General features: G+C 41.1%; 1 protein-coding gene across 2 annotated transcripts in view; it reads left to right on the top strand.

Moving 5' to 3' along the window:
• The window catches only part of LY75 (lymphocyte antigen 75), a 1208875-nt gene extending 1196059 nt beyond the window's left edge, over positions 1–12816 (top strand). For both annotated transcript variants that reach the window (XM_053698349.1, XM_053698347.1), the window contains 2 exons: positions 11345–11509; positions 11664–12816. In XM_053698349.1, coding sequence (XP_053554324.1) covers positions 11345–11509; positions 11664–11833 — 335 coding nt within the window. In that variant the 3' untranslated portion in view covers positions 11834–12816. The remainder of the gene's footprint in view (positions 1–11344; positions 11510–11663) is intronic.
• Positions 12817–13317: the final 501 nt, after the last annotated feature.

The following is a 13317-nucleotide window of genomic DNA, read 5'->3' as shown; positions in this document are numbered from 1 at the left end:
CAGTTGTAACTAAGCTCCACGCTGGTTCCCACAAGACTTCTGAAGGTAACACATGAGACATCTTCAGTGTGGAGACCAGTTTCATGCTACAAGCAGCATTAAGGTATGTGCAGCCTTTTATTTCTGAAGAGACTTGATATATCAGAACTGGCTGGCATTTATTTCCCTATATGGGAATGGGGTAAGCAGTAGACCTGTTTCACAGAAGGGTGTTACTGGAGTCCCTTGTTATTATTTTTTATTTCTGACATAAGGGCATGATATGACACTCTGGGAGAGGCATAATGACTTTTAATCATTAAGCTGTTAAACGATTAAGTTATTTTTTATACGTCCAGCATGTCTTGCTGGGATGTGTTTGGGGTGTGTTTTGTATTCCACTTAGCTGTATGATAAACCGCTTCCCATGCGGTTGTGTTTGGGCCTACTCCAACTTTGGCCATAAGGGGCGGGGCTTGTCTTCGCACGCTCAGATGCGCACTTCCTTCTGACAGAGGAGCAGCAAGCAGTAACTCCGGTTGCTCCTGGACAGTAGTCTTTGGCTTGGAGTGTTGGCTATTCATTCCGAAGTACCCTGGGGGCAGGTAGGCGCCACAGCAGTGCTGTGGCGAGGTGCAGAGGGTGTTTTCGTGTAAACTGATATATTTTTCACTTTAGAGCCTTATTTTTCACTTTTCTCATAGGGTGCAACAATTTTTGGGTATACCAATTAGTTTTAGTGAATTTTGGTAACAAATTAACGTTATTTAACCAGTTTTGGAAAAATTGTTCACTTTTTCTTTCTTAAAGGCGCTGTACACGTTTTTCAAAGTTTTATTTAAAACAATAAATAAAGTGTTTAAATGACTTTTGTGGCTATTATTAGTCTGTTTAACATGTCTGACATTGAGGATTCTCATTGTTCTATGTGTTTAGAAGCTATTGTGGAACCCCCTCTTACATTGTGTACCTCTTGTACTGAAAGGGCCTTACATTGTAAAGACCATATTTTAGGTCAAGATAGTGTGCCTAAGGATGATTCTCAATCTGAAGAGAATCAGGTTATGCCATCCAATTCTCCCCAAGTGTCACAACCTTTAACGCCCACACAAGCGACGCCAAGTACCTCTAGTGCGTCTAATTCCTTTACTCTGCAGGAGATGGCTGCTGTTATGTCAACTACCCTTACAGAGGTATTATCTAAATTACCAGTGTTGCAGGGTAAACGCAGTAGGTCAGGTATTAATGTAAATACTGAATCCTCTGATACTTTAATAGCTATTTCTGGTCTTAGCGACTCTGGATGATTGTGATCCTATTATGATACCACCAGAGAAATTGTATAATATTTAGAAGTGCCTACTTATACTTATGTTTTTCAGGTTCCTAAAAGAATTTCAGAAATTATTAAGCATAAATGGGATAGACCAGGTATACCATTTTCTCCCCCTCCTACTTTTAAGAAAATGTTTCCCATATCAGACACCATTCGGGACTTGTGGCAAACGGTCCCTAAGGTGGAGGGAGCTATATCTACCCTGGCTAAGCGTACAACTATACCCATTGAGGACAGTTGTGCTTTCAAAGACCCTATGGATAAAAAATTAGAGGGTCTCCTAAAGAAATTTATTAATCAGGGTTTTCTTTTACAACCTACTGCTTGCATTGTTCCAGTAACTACTGCAGCAGCTTTTTGGTTTGAAGCTCTGGAAGAGTCCCTGAAGGTTGAGACTCCGTTTTGGATAGAATTAAGGCTCTCAAGTTAGCTAATTCTTTTATTACTGATGCCACATTTCAAATTGCTAAATTAGCAGCGAAAAATGCAGGATTTGCTATTTTAGAGCGTAGAGCGCTGTGGCTCAAATCTTGGTCTGCTGATGTGTCATCAAAACATAAGCTTTCAGCTATTCCCTTTAAAGGTAAGACCCTTTTCGAGCCAGTATTGAAGGAAATCATTTCTGACATTACAGGAGGTAAAGGCCATGCCCTACCTCAAGATAAGTCTGTTAAAATCAGGGGTAAACAGAATAATTTTCGTTCCTTTCGGAATTTTAAGGGAGGACCTTCTACTTCCTCTTCCTCGACAAAGCAGGAAGGGAATTTTACCTAATCTAAGTCATTCTGGAGACCCAACCAAAATTGTAATAAAGGTAAACAATCTAAGAAGCCCGCTGCTGCTACTAAGACAACATGAAGGGGTGGCTCCTGATCCGGGACCGGATCTAGTAGGGGGCAGACTTTCTCTCTTTGCCCAGGCTTGGGCAAAAGATGTTCAGGACCCCTGGGCACTAGAAATAGTGACCCACGGTTATCAGTTGGATTTCAAGGATTTTCTCCCAAGAGGGAGGTTTCATCTTTCAAGAATATCTGCAGACCAGATAAAAAGAGAGGCGTTCTTACGCTGTGTAAAAGACCTTGTTACCATGGGAGTAATTTTTCCAGTTCCAAAATCAGAACAAGGACAGGGGTTTTACTCAAATCTATTTGTGGTTCCCAAAAAAGAGGGCAATTTCAGACCCATCTTAGACATCAAGTGTCTAAACAAATTTCTCAGAGTCCCATCGTTCAAGAGGGAGACTATACGAACAATTTTACCAATGATCCAGGAGGGTCAATATATGACTACCGTGGACTTGAAGGATGCTTACCTTCATATTCCTATCCACATGGATTATCATCAGTTTCTAAGGTTTGCCTTCCTGGACAAACATTATCAGTTTGTGGCTCTTCCTTTCGGGTTGGCCACAGCACCCAGAATCTTCACAAAGGTTCTAGGGTCTCTTTTGGCGGTTCTCATACCACGAAGCATAGCAGTGGCGTCTTATCTGGACGATATTCTAATTCAGGCGTCAACTTATCAACTGACAAAATCTCACACGGACATAGTGTTGTCTTTCCTGAGAACTCACGGTTGGAAGGTGAACATAGAGAAGAGTTCACTTGTTCCACAGACAAGGGTTCCTTTCTTGGGAACTCTGATTGACTTGGTAGCCATGAAAATATTTCTGACAGAGGTCAGAAAATCAAAGATTCTAAATACTTGCCGAGCACTTCAGTCCATTCTTCGGCCATCAGTGGCTAAGTGTATGGATGTAATTGGATTAATGGTAGCGGCAATGTACATCGTTCCATTTGCTCGCTTTCATCTCAGACCACTGCAACTGTGCATGCTCGGACAGTGGAATGGGGATTATGCAGATTTATCTCCTCAGATAAATCTGGATCAAGAGACCAGAAACTCTCTTCTTTGGTGGTTGTCGCCGGATCATCTGTCCCAAGGGACTTGTTTCCGCAGACCCTCGTGGGTGATAGTGACAACGGATGCCAGCCTTCTGGGCTGGGGTGCAGTTTGGAACTCCCTAAAGGCTCAGGGTGTTTGGACTCAGGTTGAGTCTCTGCTTCCAATCAATATTCTGGAACTGAGAGCAATATTCAATGCGCTTCAGGCATGGCCTCAGTTGGCTTCGGGACAAATTCATCAGATTGCAGTCGGACAACATCACGACTGTGGCATATATCAATCATCAGGGGGAACAAGGAGTTCCTTAGCGATGATAGAAGTATCCAAGATAATCCGTTGGGCAGAGGCCCACTCTTGTCATCTGTCAGCAATCTACATCCCAGGAGTAGAGAACTGGGAAGCGGATTTTCTAAGTCGACAGACTTTTCATTCGGGGGAGTGGGAACTTCGCCCGGAGGTATTTGCCTCATTGATTCTCAGATGGGGCAGACCGGAAATTGGATCTGATGGCATCTCGACAGAATGCCAAGCTTCCAAGATACGGATCTCGGTCAAGGGATCCTCAGGCCGAACTGATAGATGCCTTGGCAGTGCCTTGGTTGTTCAGCCTAGCTTATGTGTTTCCACCGTTTCCTCTCCTCCCAAGCGTGATTGCTCGAATCAAACAGGAGAGAGCTTCAGTGATCCTGATAGCGCCTGCGTGGCCATGCAGGACTTGGTTTGCGGATCTAGTGGACATGTCCTCTCTGCCACCGTGGAAACTTCCATTGAGACAGGACCTTCTCATTCAAGGTCCTTTTCAACATCCAAATCTAATTTCTCTGTAGCTGACTGCATGGAGATTGAACACTTGATTTTATCGAAGCGAGGATTCTCTGATTCGGTCATCAATACTTTGATACAGGCTAGAAAGCCTGTCACTAGAAAAATCTATCATAAGATATGGCGTAAATATATTTATTGGTGTGAATCCAAGGGTTACTCATGGAGTAAAGTTAGGATTCCTAGGATTCTGTCTTTTCTCCAAGAAGGATTGGAGAAAGGGTTATCAGCAAGTTCCTTAAAGAGACAAATTTCAGCTTTGTCAATTCTGTTTCACAAACGTTTGGCAAATGTGCCAGATGTTCAGTCTTTTTGTCAGGCTCTATCTAGAATTAAGCCTGTATTTAGACCCATTACTCCTCCCTGGAGTTTGAATTTAGTTCTTCAAGGGGTTCCGTTTGAACCCATGCATTCCATAGATATCAAATTGTTATCTTGCAAAGTTCTGTTTTTAGTTGCTATTTCTTCTGCTCAAAGAGTTTATGAGCTTTCAGCACTACAGTGTGATTCTCCTTATCTCATTTTTCATTCTGATAAGGTGGTGTTACGTACCAAACCTGGATTCCTTGCTAAGGTTGTTTTAAATAAGAATATTAATCAGGAAATTTTTGTTCCTTCCTTGTGTCCTAACCCTTCTTCTAAGAAGGAGCGTATGTTGCATAATTTGGATGTGGTCCGTGCCTAAAAGTTTTACTTACAGGCAACTAAGGATTTCCTTCAATCATCTTCATTATTCATTGTTTATTCTGGAAAGCGTAGGGGTCAGAAAGCTACGGCTACCTCTCTTTCTTTTTGGCTGAGAAGTATCATCCGCTTGGCATATGAGACTGCTGGACAGCAGCCTCCTGAAAGAATTACGGCTCATTCTACTAGGGCTGTGGCTTCCACATGGGCTTTTAAAAATGATGCATCTGTTGAACAGATTTGTAAGGCTGCAACTTGGTCGTCCCTTCACACTTTTTCCAAATTTTCCAAATTTTATGCTTTTGCTTCTTCTGAGGCTATTTTTGGGAGAAAGGTTCTTCAAGCAGTGGTGCCTTCTGTTTAGGTTCCTGTCTTGTCCCTCCCTTTCATCCGTGTCCTTTTGCTTTGGTATTGGTTTCCCACAAGTAAGGATGAAATCCGAGGACTCGTCATATCTTTGTAAAAGAAAAGTAAATTTATACTTACCTGATAAATTAATTTCTTTTACGATATGACGAGTCCACGGCCCACCCTGTTCTTTTTAAGACAGTTTTTCTTTTTCTTTTTTTCTTTTTTGTAAACTTCAGTCACCTCTGAACCTTTTAGCCTTTCCTTTTCTCTTCCTATACCTTCGGCCGAATGACTGAGGTTGGAGGGGAAGGGAGGGGCTATATATACAGCTCTGCTCTGGTGCACTTTGCCACTTCCTGTTAGCAGGAGGTTAATATTCCACAAGGATGAAATCCGTGGACTCGTCATATCGTAAAATAAATTAATTTATCAGGTAAGCATAAATTAACTTTTTCCAGTTCTTAGCTATAGAAATACGGGTCACTGTACACAAAATTCTGATAAATGTGTTTATGGATGAGTTAAATCTCGGATCTCAGCAAAGCCTGCATCAGAGTTAATGTTACTTGGTCATCTAGAATGACAGTTAACAATTTAGAAAGATCAAGCCATACCCTCTGTACTTTAGGCCACTCCCACCACATATGAAAATATGTACCTAATTGTAAACAGCCCCTATAGCATTGCCTGGTGCCTCCCCTAACCATATGTGCTGTTTTTAAAGGCGTCAAATACCAGCAAAATGTAGTTTTAATGTTATTCTCCCTTAGATCAGCGCCAAGCAAACCCCTATTGGAATAAAAAAAAATCTGGTTCCATTTCGCTAAATCTAATGTTTTCCCTATGTCAACTTCCCATTGGAGGATAGCAGTGGATTTAGATATTGTACGTGTCTTCTGTATGGAGAGATATAGTTGTGATACTGCCTGTTTTTGTCTGTGTGTTGCACTACACAACTTTTCGAAGGTGGTTTTGATCCCAATTTCTGGCCTAGCACTAGTGTATGTGTGAATAACCGATGCTATCTGTAAGTATAAAAACCATGGTAAACATATGGGGTCGATTTTCTGTTGCAGTTGATTAAAAGTCATGATCTTCCTACTATCAAGAAAGTCAGCTATGCGGTATAAATCTTTATGCCCCCATTTGTTTATCAGTCGTCTGGACTCTTCTGGCAGTATATATTTTAGAGGTTTATTTAAAGAATTGGTAGGTAGTAGCATTCCATTTCTATTAGCTATTTCTAGTTGCCTAACCGTCGTCTTAGTAGTCGGGTTTTGATAATCCGTTTTATAAGTTTCCTTGATGGGACTGGAGTTTTAAAGGGACACTGAACCCAAATGTTTTCTTTTGTGATTCAGATAGAGCATGCCATTTTAAGCAACTTTGTAATTTACTACTATTATCAATTTTTCTTCGTTCTCTTGCTATCTTTATTTGAAAAAGAAGGCATCTAAGCGTTTTCTTTTGTTTCAGTACTCTGGACAGCACTTTTTTATTGGTGGATGAATTTATCCATCAATCAGCAAGAACAACCCAGGTTGTTCACCAAAAGGAGCCTAACTTTAGGTTTAGTATGGAGAATTTGCGCTTTTTAATGAAGCAAGTGCTTGCTACTCTGGAGGTTCCGGATCCGAAGCTTCCGGAGCAACCTTTGATTCCTAAGCTTGATAAGGTATACAAGGACAGGATTGTGCCTCAGACCTTCCCGATTCCGGTAAAGATGGCTAATATTATTAAGAATAAATGGGAGCAATTAGGTTCTTCCTTTTCCCCTTCTTCTTTCTTTAAGAAACTGTTCCCCATTCCAGACTCTCAGCTCGAGCTGTGGGGGACTGTCACTAAGGTGGATGGTGCCATCTCTACACTCGCGAATCGGACGACTATTCCTCTCGAGGATAGTTTGCCGTTTAAAGAGCCCATGGATAAAAAGTTGGAAAACATGTTAAATAAAATTTTTCAACACACGGGGTTTGTTTTTCAACCTGAAGCAACTGTTGCCAGAGCGGCAACATATTGGTGTGAATCCCTGTGTGATATGGTCGAGAGGGAGACTTCCATCAACGAGATACAGGATAAGATTAATGCGTTGAAGGTCGCCCATTCTTTCATTTGTGATGCCAATATGCAAATTATTCGCCTGAACGCAAAGGTGTCAGGATTCTCCATTTTAGCTCGCAGGGCTCTGTGGCTAAAGTCTTGGTCTGTGGACATGATCTCTAAGTCAAGGCTGTTGTCCCTGCCTTTTCAAGGTAAGATTATGTTCGGTCCAGGATTAGATTCTATCATATCCACGGTTACAGGAGGCAATGGAGCTTTCCTACCGCAGGATAAGAAAGCGAAGCCTGAATTATCTACTTTTCGTCCCTTTCGCAGGGACAAGGCCCAGCGCCAGCAGCCCGTCGCGAAGGTCCAAGGGAACTTGGAAACCTGCTCAGTCTTGGAACAAGTCCAAGCAGAACAAGAAGCCCGCCGAGACTAAATCGGCATGAAGGGGGTGGCCCCCGACCGGTCTCCGGACCAAGTAGGGGGCAGATTTTCTCTCTTCTCCAAAGCCTGGTTTCAGGACGTTCAGGACCCTTGGGTTCTGGAGGTTGTCACCCAGGGTTACAGGATAGGGTTCAGGTCCCATCCGCATAGGGGCAGATTCCTCTTCAAGACAGAGGGACAGTTCATGACGACAATAAACTTGAAGGATGCTTACTTTCATGTTCCAATTCACAGGGAACACTGCAAGTTCCTAAGATTTGCATTTCTGGACCAACACTTCAAGTTTGTGGCCCTTCCCTTCGGCCTGGCAATGGCCCCAAGAGTCTTCACAAAGGTTCTGGGGGCGCTTCTTGCAGTGGCCAGATCCAGGGGCATTGCTGTGGCACCCTATTTGGACGACATCCTAGTCCAGGCGCCATTGTTCAGCCTCGCAGAGGATCATTCGAGGGCTCTTCTTTTATTACTTCAATATAACGGTTGGAAGATCAACTCAGAAAAGAGTTCCCTGGTTCCCAGCAACAGGGTGGAGTTCCTGGACACGATAATAGACTCTGTGTCCATGAAAATATTTCTCACAGATTGACGCAGGAAGATTGCGTCCACCTGTCTTGCTTTTCAGTCTTACTAAAGCCCTTCGGTGGCTCAGTCTATGGAGATGATCGGGCTCATGGTTTCCAGCATAGATGTCATCCCTTTCGCCTGGTTCCATCTCAGACCTCTTCAATTGTGCATGTTGAGACAGTGGAACGGCGATCATTCAGATCTATCACAGTAGATATCTTGGTGGATCTGTCCGGAGCATCTGTCCCTGGGGACATCCTTCCTGAGACATTCCTGGGAGATTGTAACCACAGTCACGAGTCTAGCAGGATGGGGAGCTGTTTGGGGTGCCAGATTGGCACAAGGAAAATGGTCTCGGGAGGAGTCTCTCCTTCTGATAAATATTCTGGAACTTCGAGCAATCTACAATTCTCTGGGGTTGTTCAGCTTCATCAGATTCCAGACTGACAACATTACCTCTGTGGCTTACATCAACCACCAGGGGGGAAACGAGGAGCTCCCTAGCAATGAGGGAGGTGTCTCGGATTTTGGAGTGGGCGGAGTCCCACAGCTGCTCGTTCTCATCGATCCACATTCCATGTGTGGACAACTGGGAAGCGGACTTTCTCAGTAGGCAATCCTTCCATCCGGGGGATTAGTCTCTTCACTCTGAAGTGTTTGCAGAGATTTGTCTCAGATAGGAACGCCGGAGATAGATCTCATAGCGTCCAGACTCAATTGCAAGCTACCCTGATACGGGTCGAGGGATCCCCAGGCAGAGCTGGAACAGAGTCCCTTTCAACATCAAAATCTCGTTTCTCTGAGGCCGACTGCGTGGAGATTGAACGCTTAGTCTTAGCCAAGAGAGTTTTTTTCTGAAAGTGTGATTGACTCTAGTTCAGGCAAGGAAGCCAGTCACTCATCCCATCTACCATAAGATGTGGAGGACTTACTTGTCCTGGTGTGAGAAACACGGATATCCTTGGCACAAGGTGAGGGTATCAAGGATTCTGTCTTTTATACAAGAGGGTTTGGAGAAGGGTCTTGCCGCCAGTTCCTTAAAGGGACAGATTTCGGCTTTATCAGTCTTGTTGCACAGGAGACTCGCTAAGCTTCCAGACATTCAATCTTTTGTTCAGGCTCTGTCTAGAATCAGGCCTGTTTTTAGGCAGTCTTGGTCCTTAAGGTATTGCAAAGGGTTCCGTTTTAGCCTATGCATTCTATTGACATTAAAAATCTGTCCTGGAAGGTTTTCTTTCTGTTGGCCATTGCATCGGCACGCTGAGCTGGCAGCCTTGCAATTCGAGCCTCCTTATCTGGTCTTTCATGCGGAAAAGGCTGTTCTTCGCACCTGTTTGGGTTTTTTTCCCAATGTGGTGTCTAACCGTAACATCAATCAGGAAATAATTGTTCCTTCTTTGTGTCCTAACCCTTCTTCTTCTAAGGAAAGGTTACTTCATAATCTGGATGTGGTTCGGGCCTTAAAGTTCTATCTTCAGGCTACGAAGGATTTCAGACAGTCTACATCTCTTTTTGTGGTGTATTCCGGGAAGCGCAAGGGGCTGAGGGCCTCTTCTACTTCTTTGTCCTTTTGATTGAGGAGCTTGATTCGCTTGGCCTATGACAGTGGGACATAAGCCTCCTCAGAGGATCACGGCTCATTCAACTAGAGCTGTGGCTTTGTCTTGGGCCTTCAAGAATGAGGCCTCTATGGAGCAGATTTGTAAGACGGCTACCTGGTCCTCCTTACAAACTTTTACAAAGTTTTACAAATTTGATGTTTTTGCTTCTGCAGAAGCTGTTTTTTTTTACAGGCTGTGGTGCCCTCAGATTTGGGTCCACCGTTTATGGATGTTAGTTTACTTTTTAGCACTTTAGTTAAGAGCTTTATGTTCCGGCGTTAGCCCATAAAACTCTTAACTACTGACTTTTAAATGCGGTAGGAGTCTTGGAGGTAGAGGCTGTACCGCTCACTTCTTCCAAGACTCGTAATACCAGCGTTAGGCAAATCCCATTAAAAAGATAGGATACGCAATTGACGTAAGGGGATTTGCGGTAGCCTCGAGTCGCGGAAGAAAAGTGAGCTGTACACCTGTACCTGCCTGACTCGTAATACCAGCGGGCGTTAAAAAGCAGCGTTGGGACCTCTCAACGCTGCTTTTTAAGGCTAACGCCAAACTCGTGATCTAGCCGATATTGTCTAAATAGGCAACACAAAACCTAAAGTTTAGTTATACATTTTAAGTTTCAATAAGGCCAACATATTTTTTTTTCTATCTACATCTGTCTATCTTTATATATCTATCTGGCTGTCTCTCTGTCAGCAAATATGTAGATGCTACAGGATACCTCTGCAGTTACAGCACTACACACGTCTATATCGGAGACCACAATTCCCACAAACCTCTGCTGCCAAGTGGCTACTGAGCATGTCTTGATTTATTTTGATCATCTGTTGTCTTCTAAGGAGCATGCTCAAAATATAAATAAAATAAAAAAAAACTACAGACTACAAAATCTTTCTACATGCCAAATTTCATAACTATTGGTTAAGTAGTTTTAGTGGGAGGTAAGGGTGATCATTTCCATTTTGCCATATCTTATAAAACCTATTAAAAACAGAATTATAATGTTATGTATAATATACTGCTGCTCCTTTTCAGAGGAGGCTAACTTTGACTGCTGTGTCTTAGGACTTCAATCAATTAAATTAATACTTTAAAGGGACAGTCTAGTCAAAATTAAACTTTCAATTTTTTTTATTTTTTTTCTCTTGGTATTTTTTATTGAAAGCTAAACCTAAGTAGGCATATATGCTAATTTCTAAGCCTTTGAAGGCTGCCTCTTATCTCGTGTACCATATAGATAACATTGTGCTCACTCATGTGGAGTTATTTATGAGTCAGCGCTGATTGGCTAAAATGCAAGTAATACTGTATACTGAGATAAGGGGGCAGTCTCTAGAGGCTTAGATACAAGGTAATCATAGAGGTAAAAAGTGTATTAATATAACCGTGCTGGTTATGCAAAACTGGTGAATGGGTAAAAAAGGGATTATCTATTTTCAAGTAGACTATCTATTTAAATCCTGAGTCAAATGTTTAATATACAATAATCAACTTCTCAGTTGTTGCACTACTTTTGTATTAAATGTAGAGTCTGAGATTATGCTTAAAGGCCTTAATTTTTTATTATCTTTTCAATATATTTATTACACGAAACTTTATTTCCATTCAGGTAAAGAAATGAAATGGCTTGATGGTTCTGCTGTGAAATATACCAAGTGGAATGGTGTGCAGAAAGACAGCAGTCTATGTACTGTATTGACTGTCTCAAAAAGAATGTGGGACAGAGTTGACTGCATGCAAGGCCGTGGCAGAGTTGTTTGCAAAGCTCCTCTGAGTAAGTATAAATCTGATTCTCAAACTGCCATATTCTAAATGCATTGGCCAAATCTGTTTTCTTTTCTACCATTATTGTAGGGGTTCTTTCAAGATTATTGGTGTTAAATTTATGATTACTTTATGTGACAAATCATTCTATTCTTTTATTACAGAACCCAATCGAGTGGGTATAACAATTGGATTTGCTGTGTTCATTATTGTCCTACTCATCGTTGGACTGCTTTTTTACCTATACAAAAAGAAAAGAGCTTACTTCTTCTCTTCAGTCCGTTATGAACGAGCAGAGGAAGAAACTGAATCAATGGTTGTAAATTATAACTAGAACTTTAAATTGCACTTGCATTTTTTTGCACATTTCTTCAATCTGAAAATAATTACGTGAATGTTTTTGATAGGATGTCTTGGCCTTAAAGTGAAAGTAAAGTCTACCATATTGGAATACGGCTTTAGTTTAGTAGACTATAAACAAGTTCAGTCGCTAACTTTTTTTATTTTTTACATTTTTGGAAATATGTATATAAATGCAATCTTACTCTGCGGTATCTTCCTCCGCCCCCTCCCTTTCTTCCGGCTTCATCGTTCTTACTTTGATCAGCAGTCCCACCCGCTGCATACGTAAGAAAGCGTGCTCGTACTCAAGTAATTAATTTATGCGCAATGTTACGATCTCCGCTAAGATACATACTAACAATGAATCACTAAATTTATTGTTTAGTATTTTATCGGAGATTGTACTAGCGGTGTGTCGGCATTGAGGGATTCCCCAAAGACTACGAGCAAAACTTATAATGTAAGAATAGAAGGGGATTCCCTTTGGTAATGCGCATGCGGCTTGCATGAACGCGCTTCGAGAGACAGAGTTCAGAGTTAGCCGCATGCGCATTACAAGCCAGGGGCGTACATCGAACTGATTTAGATGCAAATGGGGTACCCAATCAGTTTGATACTGCTGGATTCGTCACCACAAAGGAAAACATTTTTTACATGCATGTGGAGGATCGCCGAGAGACTTGGGCAAACTTATTTTTAAAAAAAAGCATTTAGAAAAGGTTGCAAATAAAATGATGAATTAAAGTAACCTTTATTTTTAATATATATTTAAAATATTAATAACGTATAGCCTAAATTTACTTTCACTTTAAGAATGATTTTTTTTTGCAAAACATGGTTCTAAAAACATTATTTTGCTAATACTCTTTTAAATTATGCTCTGATCATATTTCACTATCAACTCTTGTATAGATTAGTTTAATTTTTGAACAAATATTTTGTTTTTCTGCCATTAAATCAGACGTACCAGATGAACATTGAATGTAAGCAGTGATTTCAAGCAGTGTAGAATAATCTGAAAAAAGTATGGGGAGAAAATGGACTTGAGTACAATAGTGAACAAAAGGGCTATATTCCAACAAAATATAGAAAACATTTTAATTTTCTTAATTTTAAAAGTAAGTTAAAAATTATTTTACTTTTTATGACTCCAACATTTGCTCTCAATGTAAAATGAGTGGGTTTTTTCGTTTTTTTGTTTTTCAAGGTTTTTTTTTTTGCATTTTAATGTGTATTATTTCATTGTCTAGACTCTAGAGAATCTATTTAGTAAACTTTTATTGCTTAGGACATTTGATCTAAAAATTTGTATAGAAAAAGCATGTTAAATGTATGAAAAAAGAAAACCTAGATTGCTTGTGTGTTCATACTAGTTATGATATGGAACTCCCACTCCAAATGAAAACACAGAGCGATATTTTTTTTATACTAATTGCTTTATTACACTTTGCTCTGTTCAACAACAAAAAACAACTC

Source organism: Bombina bombina, chromosome 1, assembly GCF_027579735.1.
Source record: "Bombina bombina isolate aBomBom1 chromosome 1, aBomBom1.pri, whole genome shotgun sequence".
NCBI classification, from domain to species: domain Eukaryota; kingdom Metazoa; phylum Chordata; class Amphibia; order Anura; family Bombinatoridae; genus Bombina; species Bombina bombina.
Note: the sequence above shows the minus strand (reverse complement) of the source record. Positions and strands in the feature narration are given on the sequence as shown.